The sequence below is a fragment of the Alosa pseudoharengus genome, unplaced genomic scaffold (genome assembly GCF_046254945.1).
Source record: "Alosa pseudoharengus isolate Yale_2024_CS ecotype anadromous, Long Island Sound unplaced genomic scaffold, YU_APseudo_1.1 YU_APseudo_1.1_scf_13, whole genome shotgun sequence".
NCBI lineage: Eukaryota > Metazoa > Chordata > Actinopteri > Clupeiformes > Clupeidae > Alosa > Alosa pseudoharengus.
This window is the reverse complement of record NW_027468598.1, coordinates 1,143,742-1,153,636: the sequence shown is the minus strand read 5'-3', so window position 1 is coordinate 1,153,636 and position 9,895 is coordinate 1,143,742. Positions and strand designations below refer to the sequence as shown.

General features: G+C 39.4%; 1 protein-coding gene across 3 annotated transcripts in view; it reads left to right on the top strand.

Annotated features, from left to right (window-relative positions):
* The first annotated feature begins 8,328 nt into the window (after positions 1-8,328).
* The window catches only part of LOC143121445 (uncharacterized), a 63,481-nt gene continuing 61,914 nt past the window's right edge, over positions 8,329-9,895 (top strand). The window contains exon 1 of one of the 3 annotated variants that reach the window (XM_076281803.1): positions 8,329-8,461. In XM_076281803.1, coding sequence (XP_076137918.1) covers positions 8,396-8,461 — 66 coding nt within the window. In that variant the 5' untranslated portion in view covers positions 8,329-8,395. Of the gene's footprint in view, positions 8,698-9,895 lie in introns of all 3 variants that reach the window. The other 2 variants (XM_076281802.1, XM_076281804.1) reach the window with 2 other exon arrangements.

Sequence of the window (9,895 nt, the reverse complement as noted above, 5' to 3'; positions counted from 1 at the left end):
GATGTTCAATGTTTGTAATGTATAGACGTTTAAGTTCAATCAGTTCTAATGGTTAAAATGTTGTTTCTGTTTTTTTCTATTGTTCATTTTTACAAATCTATACAAAACTTAAATTTAGATTTAGTGTTCAAGTACAATGGTGTTTTATTGTTCATTTTTACAAATCTATACAAAACTTGAACATATTAAGTTATAAGGTACAAAGACAATGTTGTTTCTGTTGTCCATTTTTACAACTATACAATTTTCAAACAATTGTAAGCATCCACCATAACTTTGTCTGCTCTTTCTACTAGTGTTTTTAGGAGTTTTTCCATGTTTACAACTCTATACAAAACTTGAACTGATACTTGTATATTGTAATACACAAACATGATGTCTTTGTCAGACGGGGTCAATAAACTAGACACATTTTCAGCATTTGTTATTTTATTGCATGTTTGATAGACTACATAAATATTACATTAAAACAACAGGCATTAATAATTACAAGCAGTTTTATGTAGTTGATAAGTAAGCATAAATTAATGTGACTAATTGCGTAACTGCATATAACGCTCACAGAGCAACAGGCGACCTTCACTGTACTGGTCCGAAACAAAAGGAAGCATGTCTCGGAAATAGAATTCCCTTAGTCTAGCCACATTCTTTGCACAAAAAGCCTCATCAAAGGGGATGTGAAGCATCACCTGCTTTGAATGAGACCAAATCAATAATGTGCACGCCTTTAATTTTGTACAGAACAAGCCAATTTGCATGTAGAAGCCGCGGGGGCCATTAGGCTGTAACTTAGGAACACCCTCTACAATCTTAACGTCATATTTCTGATTTTTCATTAATTCATCCAGTGTTTCGTTAGCTTTTAGGAAAGGACATTTAATTTCAAGCAGCTCCCCTGAACTCAGAACCCCACCCTGACAGCCAGGGCTCTCCAGGACACAAAACTGTGCCATGGCGTGTTACCCTATAGCCACTGTCTTCAAGCCATTTCAGGGCCAACACCTCACCTTCCACACCATGTCTGGTAGCAGCATTCCCATGAAACCGCGGGAAGACATGTAGCTGTAAGAATACTTGGGGGCTGCTTCTGACCGGCACCTTCTTGGCAGAGCTAGCTGTTATTCTCAGTCTGCGAGAGTCGTGCCAGAGGTGAGACGCACTCTGCTCCTGAGTCTGCAGCTCCAGTCTTCCCGAGTCTATTGCCACAAAAGCCTCATAGAAAGCAGAGCAGCGAGGGCAGATGTTGGCACCATCATGCTCTGTGTGGGTTGCTGCTGGAGGCTCCTGAAGGTTCATGGCAGGTGCTTCAGCATTTACACACTTGTGTAACAGACTTGACATGGGCAGCTTTAGATGTTTCAGTCCATTACAAAGAGCCTCTTGGGTGAGGAAAAGAGGGGTGGGAGGCAGAGGTAGATGGTGAGGCCCTACATCACGTGTTTGGAAAGCATCACTGGCCCTATGATGGGTAAAGGAGATGTCTGTCAGCAGCTTTGGTGTGATGTTCCTTTGGGTCCCGCTATTCCATCGCCGTTGCTCATCAGTGCTGGCAACTCCTGTCAGGCCATTGGACACTGCATTTTCCACCTAAAAACATGAATTTGTAATTACAATGCATAGTTATAAATACCTAGCTATAACTATACCCAAATTATTTTACCTTTAACTGGTTATCAATATTATTCATGACCTTACCTTGTTCCGAGCAAGACTGGACGTTTCAGGGTTGTCAACTTTCATTTTTTTCAGTATGGGATTAGAAGTAAGCATACCAACATTTCTATGATGTCCAGTTTGTTTGGTTATGCTGTTCATCCCAGATAAAAAGTGACAAATAGATAGATAGATACTTTATTGATCCCAAAGGGGAAATTCAAGACTGCTAATGCTAGAAAATATATTAATTCCATACCACATTCTATGAATATTGACAACCCATGCTGGACCCTCCATTGGGAGTGAACAGCTAACCTACCTTTTAGATGTAGTCAGAGGCTGTACTACATACACATATATTGTTCATATGCCAAGTAAAATAAATACTTACCAGAATTCAATGTAAGGTATGCTTCTCCATACCAAATAAAAGGTTACTTAAAGGAACCGTATGTAAGAAATGTATTTCAATTAATCATAAAATAGCCCTGATATGTCACTAGATATTAAGAAATCATGTTCATTTCAAATACTTATATCACTGACAACAGTAGTCCGGCCAGGATATTGTCATTTAAAAAGTGAAGTTGCAGCCCTCAACTGATGTTGATGTTGTGTTTTGTCATGTTATGTCATGTTTTGGCCTGATGCGCCACCCTCCACCTAACTAGTAATCACAAAGTCAGTAGTGTTTCGGCATCCGAGTTGGCAACCTCGAGTCAGGGGGGAGGGGATACACCGCTCTACAGTAATTTGAAAGTGATTGCAGTACCAGTCTTGGCCACAATCTTACATATGGTTCCTTTAACTGTAGTCCTTACTTACCTTAATTCTTGTAACCATGACGGGATTAGACTACTTACAAATGGTCACCAGTTCAGCAACTGTTTGTCCAAAGACAAAATATGTTAATATCATCAAATACAATCAACAAACTATGTACATTGACGGACAGAAATCCATTGGATGGGCGTACCAGCTACCATAACATGTACAAGAAAGTACTGTGATAACTCTGAGTAAAATGCGAGAAATTCGGTCTGACCAACATAGCATAGCATTATATAATATACAATACAAACAATTGTTATCCTCGTTAAGGGGAAAGAAATACCGGAGAATCGCAATGATTTAAACTTTCTGCAGCAGCAGCGCCGCGCACATCTTTGCATAACGCTAACGTTACCTTAGATTCAGATTTCATTAGCCTAGTTACAGTTCTTGCAAGTTTACAGTTTCACGTCTTCTCTACTAAGTCGTCAAAATACAACTGATAATGCAATCAAATAGATGTCGGAGACATTAAATCATGCTCGCTAAAAGATACTTACCTTCCACAAAATTGCTGTTGCGTGGCTACAAGACCTCCCCATGCCAGCTATACAGGTGCACCCGGTTGTCTTCACGGCTCCATCGGTCCTGGTTAACACCCATGCACTGTGGCTTGGTGTGCTTGCTTGACTGGGGTTGACTGCAGCTTTCAAAAATATGACATTGTGTTCCTTCATCTCGCAATGCACAACACGACCGACCTTCCCACTATACTGATAAGCCTCTGTGCTCTTGAAGTTTTTCATGGCCGCCCCATCGACGCCCATCGATACTACGACATAATCAAAAATATCTCCATATGACACTTGAGGCCACCGCCGCATGTCATCTACCCAATCTGTGGAGATAATTAGCCTCGGGTGGCGAAGTACAATCCCTCCATCCGACCTCTTGATGCTGTTTTTTGTCTCTTCCCACGTTAGCCTCTCCATCCTAATTCGGCGGGTTTTTCAACTTAGCTATTAGCAGTAGCTAGCAGACCGGAAGTTTAAAGACAATGCAGAAGAAAAGAACGTTTAAAATGGGCGGGGCTGCATAAGGTGAATAGCTCTATTTCATTTAAGCTGCAAGGGTTTGTCACAATTTGTAGTCGTTTTGTCCTTACTGATGAGGAGTTAGATATGGTCATGTTATCTACAATGAAGGTGGCCAGTAAGGTCTTAGTCTAGGCTAATGTTTGCTGTTGTAAATAAAGAGAGATATAGTACTGACAGTGCAAGAAGTTGTAGCCTCAGTTTTTAGCTCAAAGTAAACGTGCATATTATGTGCATGCCATTATTTTCATGTTTGGTTTTCTCTTTACTGCGCAAGACTCTACCTGGCTGCTCTGCATTACAATGAGGATGCTGCACGAGACCAGGCCACCTTATCCTCTGGGGACCCTCTCTACAGGATGCATTTCCCAAAGTACAGGAAGGGAGAGTGCAGGGTGAAACCCATCAAAACCGAGACAACATTCCGTAAATTACATAATTGTTTATTTATCAACAATAAAAGATCTGTTCATTTTGCATGCTATTGCACTATGGTGTCTTTTACAATGAACAAAACAATAAATAAATGTACAATGAAATACTCTACAAACTATGTAGCCTACATAGTTACGAAGTGTGAAATATTGCACAGGGTATGTGGAAGACTTGATGGGCTTCATCATGGGCGAGGTCTTTGTGGACCAAGAAGCATACAGGGAGGAACTCCTGAAAATAAGCATTCCTCCGGACCTGTCCTCAGAGTTTGAGCACCCAGAGAAGGAGGAGGTGATCGCCAACTATGTGTCTCGCTTCAATCCAGGGGAGGCAGTTTGAAGCCCACGTATTGTCCTTGGCTGTCAGGAAACTCCCGACAAACACGCAGGACCACACATGACGGGATGACGACCCTTATTCTGCATCCAAAGAATCCCCAACACCAACTGACAAAGATCCTGTAGGCAAGCTATCTGTAACGACTAAAAAAAAAAAAACATTGCAGTAGTTAGCAGGTTACACAATCTGTCAGTTCTGTCAAAAGTGCAAAGTGCAATTGTCATATTGCATATGTCATGTTTTATTTCTGTTTTGTGTAATAAATATATTGTAATGTCTTAAATGTGTCACGAGTGTATGTTTGATACCTGCTGAATTTGCAGACAATAGCCATACATAAAAAGAAAGAAAACAACATGTGTTGGTGTGTAAGGCCATTAGTGACCTATGAACATCAGTAAGACTAACATCTGCTTTTGCTGATAAAAACGGTAGCCTGTCACTTCTCATAAACACTGGGAAAAACGAATAAGTAGCTTAATAAATAACACATAGCCTACTGCTATTTCCCGTAGCCGTAAGGCCCCATGGTCAGCTCTGTACTGTATATGTTCAGTGCATTCTGAAGAGAATAAACATTCAGGCACACCGGGTATAAACCCGTCTGCTGCAGACGTCGTGTGATCTATAAGAGTTGAGTGCTATGCTAGCACAGTCCCTAGCATTATTCGTAAATGAGTGGGTAATATGGAAGCATACTCGCTAGCTAATTTGTAAATAAGTTAGTAACATGGTAACATATTTGCAGGCCTTTCTGTAGCTTAGAAAAGTTACCTGTGTAATCTCCTGGCAGCACGCCTCAGTTGGCATTGCCCAACAATTTCCACAAGCACACCTATATAATAATTAAAATAATAATAATAAAAGCTAATCGACTGCAGTGAATCTAGTAAAGTTTCAAATACAAGCAAATGTTAAATATTGTAAAAAGACTGGCTTTGTCACGAAAAAGTACATTACGTTTACTTCGTAACAGGCTGAACAGGGTAAAGGCTAATAGCCAAGACTAATTTGGCACGTAGGAGAGATAGCAAATACATTGATTTAAAAAGTTAACAAACCATTTAGAAACTGCTTGCAGCATTCGTGAAGGTGTTTCTGCAGGTGGCTCTTGATCTGGGTCCGACTCTGGGTCGAAAATGTTGGGCTAGAGTGCGCCTCTGTATTCCGTCATTTTCACCCAAGCAGTGGAGGTTTTCACGTGAAGAAAACGAACAACGTAAACATCTGATAGGTGGGGCGTGGCCAGCAGTAGCTTATTTGCATAAAAGTGACAGAGTCCTTAAACGGCTCATTCTGAAAGGGACTGAAGCTGGCAAGAATAGAGGCTGCAGAGATCATGTGAGATTGATTTTGTGCAAAAAACTTTATGAACATGTTTTGTATAGCCCATAGACCTATTCTAACTTGTTTAAAAAGAGGTATAATATGTCTCCTTTAAGATAAGTCGGACTTAAAGGAATTATCTAATGATCTAAAATGCACTTTAGATCAATTTACGGATGATTGGGAGTACATACGTTGAGTTGACATCAAAATCATGTCATTCGGATGTGTTTTGAGAAAGTTCGATTTTACCGTTTTTAGTCAAAACTCGTTAGCGTGGAAGTGAGAAGTAACACGCTCTGGAAATTCACAATTTCGTCGCCGTTTAAAAAAAAAAAAAACATAGTCCAGTCCATACAACTTTATTTCAATTTCAAAAGAAATACTTTTTTTTTTTTAAACGGCGACGAAATTGTGAATTTCCAGAGCGTGTTGGCAATCGACTCCTACGGACTTTCCCCTAAAGATGGCAGCAAAGATGGCAACATTTCCGGAAAGGTACTGGCTTGATGAAATTCATTCTGGACTCTCTATCCGACCACATAAAGACCTCGGGATACTTCGGTTTGGCTTTAGGGACCCTCTACTCACTACCACGTAAGTGTAATGTTGTTTGGAACTGTAGAAGAGGTGTTTTGATTTCATGAAATTTCTATGCTGATAAAAGATTTCAATCTATTATGCGGCTTCACCTTTTGACTTACCCATAGTAAAACTCTCCTGAACTCGGCTTACTGCCCTTTCTAGTACACAAAGCATCTTTTTCCCTAAAACCTACTCTTTGACTTTATACAATTTTTTAATGTGAAATGTTTCAAATCTATTATGCGGCTTGCCCTTTTGACCTACCCATGTCAAAACACATCTGGTGAACTCGGATCAAAGCTTTTTCCCAAAAACCCACTCTTTGATTTTATAAATATTTTTTAATGTAAAAAAATGCTTTAAATGCTTTAAATCTATTATGTGGCTTGACTTTTTGACCTACCCATGTCAAAACACATCTGCTGCACTCATCTAACTTCCCTACATAGTACACAAAGCTTCTTTTTTTCAAAAACTCACTCTGATTTTATATTATTTTTTAAAATTCAAAAATGCTATACGTTTTGCACACTTATTTGAATGGGAGTGTAGGCTACCGCAAGCTTTTGACATAGGATAGCCTACACTAGCCTACTGAAATGCTTTTAAAAAGCACCTGAAGAGGATCCTTTACCAGAGCCCGTTTACAGAGAGCCAGTTCACTCCCTATTAACTCCATTGTACCTGCAATCTGTTGCAGTCCCGCTAGGGGCGATCGCTAATAGTGATCTTTACAAAAAATATCTCTCTAATCAACGTAACATATTTAGCTGAAGTTAGCGATGCAGATGAAGTTTAGCCTAGGCTAGCTCTTGTGACGATATCATTTTACCCCCATGTTGATTGTGCACAAGACATTCATTCATTTTACTTATTCTACACACACACAACACTGTGGACATGGGGCTTGTAAGTGAGAGAGAGAGAGTGTGTGTGTGTGTGTCTTCTATAAATGGAGAGAGAATATCAATAACAAACAACGTCAAATTAATCAACAGCCTAATGACAATAAAACAGTACTATACAAACCATAACGCATAAGAAGCACTTAATGAACTAAGTGCATGTTGAACAGATATGCCTTTAGACCCCTCTTAAAAGGCCAAAAACTATCACAGGAACGGAGAGCACTGGGCAACTCATTCCACCAATATGGAACCACTGAGGAAAAGAGTCTTGAATTTGACCTAGCGTTTAAGACAGGGTTGTGCAAAATTCAAACTGCAGTTCTGCTTCCTGTTTGCTACCTCAATTGAGATGCAAGGGAAATTCAAGAATTGAATTGGAATTTGAGATCCAGTTTCAATTCAATTCTGGAATGTTGCACAACCCTGGTTTAAGAATAAAAGCAATTCTTCAGAAAAATTCAGGTGAAGTTTGTTTTAGGTCTTTGTTTAATTTCTTGGAAGGAACTGGTCTGATTAGAAGAAAATAATTTCTTTTTCTTTCTTTATTGCTCTTTCTTTATTTAATTTTTATTAGCTCACACTCCATTTCGGTAGGTGGCGGTAATGCTTCCAAAAGCTGTTTGCCAAGGAAACAAGAAGAAGAAGCAGAGAATGTCTAATAAGGGGAGAACTGCCACTCTTGGAAAACTTCCGGTTTCTGAACTGGTTGCAGTTCCTTCTGTGGTTCCACATGAGGGCGCTCGTCCTCGAGTGCAGAATGCATGGAGGTCTATGGAGCTGTACCCCTCAAAATCCACTTTTCTCGGGATATAATTTTTTTTCAAGTAATTTGAATATTGTATTCGAAAGGGGAGGCAAAGAAAATACACTTGGTGGAGTATTATATTTTTTATAGTCACTTAATTGTTCTAAAAAGCCTTTCAAACGTGTCAATGACGTCACTCATTAGCACAATGCTAGCGTGTTATGGGCAACAACGACCCAAACTGTAAGAAATCAAAAGGACATAAGTACTCGTTCATTCAACCTTTGACCTATAACCCATGTTGAAGTTATACAAACTACAATCAAATCTGAGATTTGTCAACGACAATCAGGTGAAAGAGACAAATTTAGCCGTCTAGCTCCATTGACTCCCATTCATTCTGCACTCATGGCGATCGCCCCCAGTGGAAATACGGTGGAACTGCAACCAAAATTCGGTACAATGGGACTTAATACGGAGTGGCAAGGCTCTCCGTAGACGGGCTCTGGAAGAAGGTAGCGTCGCCCATCTCTATTATGTCTATGTGCGTCGCCTATGCAACTGGAAGAAGAAGAAGAAGAAGAAGAAGAACAGAAGTAAAAGTAGGCTGTTGTTGACTATTTACGACTAACGTTACAACATCCAAATCGAGTCGATAACATTTCGGAATATGTTGCACCTGTATTCCGGTATCAAATGCATTATGGAAATCGTTGTGACGACCACGTTAAGCGAGATGGAGAAAATAATCGAGCACTCGAATGGAATCCTACAGGCGCCAGAAACTGGAACGTGTAACGTTAGTGTTAAGGCGAAATCACCGAATAACCTTATTTTGGTAAGTGACACGGGACTTTTTCACGAGGCTCATAACATCACGGTGATTCGCCTGTCGCCTCAACATAGCCCAGGAGCCAAAGGCCAGAATCTTTACGGGAATACCCATTTAAGTTTGGGGGAAACTTAAATAGCGATTTGTCCATAAAAGCCAATGTCATAGCCATTTGGAAGAACAGCATCCTTTTTCATCAACAGTTATTTCTTGCAATTGGCTAGTAACTTATGCCACATAATTGTGACCAACTTAAAAGTGTTGGATTCAACTCCTCCCTTTTACTATTCCCACGAACATTGTGAAACAACATTCATGTGAGAATACTTGACCATAGATATATACACTTATGAGTATGTTATGGCATAAGCAGGGTGCGATTTGTGAAAAAAACAGGGGGGATGATTTTGAATAAGTTTGCACCCCCCCCCCCAAAAAAAAATGAACAAACGATTCATAGCCGAGTAATTTCATGGCTAATAATAGCCTATATTCATTTTGCCACCTTTGTAACATTTATCTTTAGCTTAGTTTTAGTTTACCATTGTGTATGACTTTAAACAGAGTGTGCTCTTTTGTTATAATGATCAGCTCCTCTAATGCAGGGAATTCACCTTGTTCTTGACCCATCTGAAATGACTCCTGAAATGACTCCTTCATCCATCCTAGCTGCCTCCATCCTTTCTGTATTTGTTGTGCAAAAAAACGTTGTATATAATGGCACTGAAGTCTTGAGTTAGTGAATTGGCTAACCGTGTTTGTTGGTAACCAAATAGCCTACACATTTTGTAGGCTAATCGCTGAATAGGCTAGGTGCATTCTAGAATCTCTCCTGCAGATTTGCGTTCAGTAATATTGCAAAAGTTGAAAAAATAAATGTGTTTATTGTAGCCTACATATATAAATAAATAGCCTACTATCATGCTGTCAATAAATGTGTTTATTGTAGCCTACAGATATAAACTAGAAAATGCAATTCCAGGGAATTACCATTGCATGTAAATGCAAAAAAGCTACTGTGTATAACATTTACTTACAGTATGATTATTCAGATTACATAGACATGTCCAGTATTCTTGAAAAACACTTACTTGATTAGATGTTAGCTTAGAGTATATGACAGTCAGTAAAAATAAATTGTTAATTCAATATTGATCAACATTCTTTGTTTTAATACAGCAGAATGATACTCAGAATACACTAA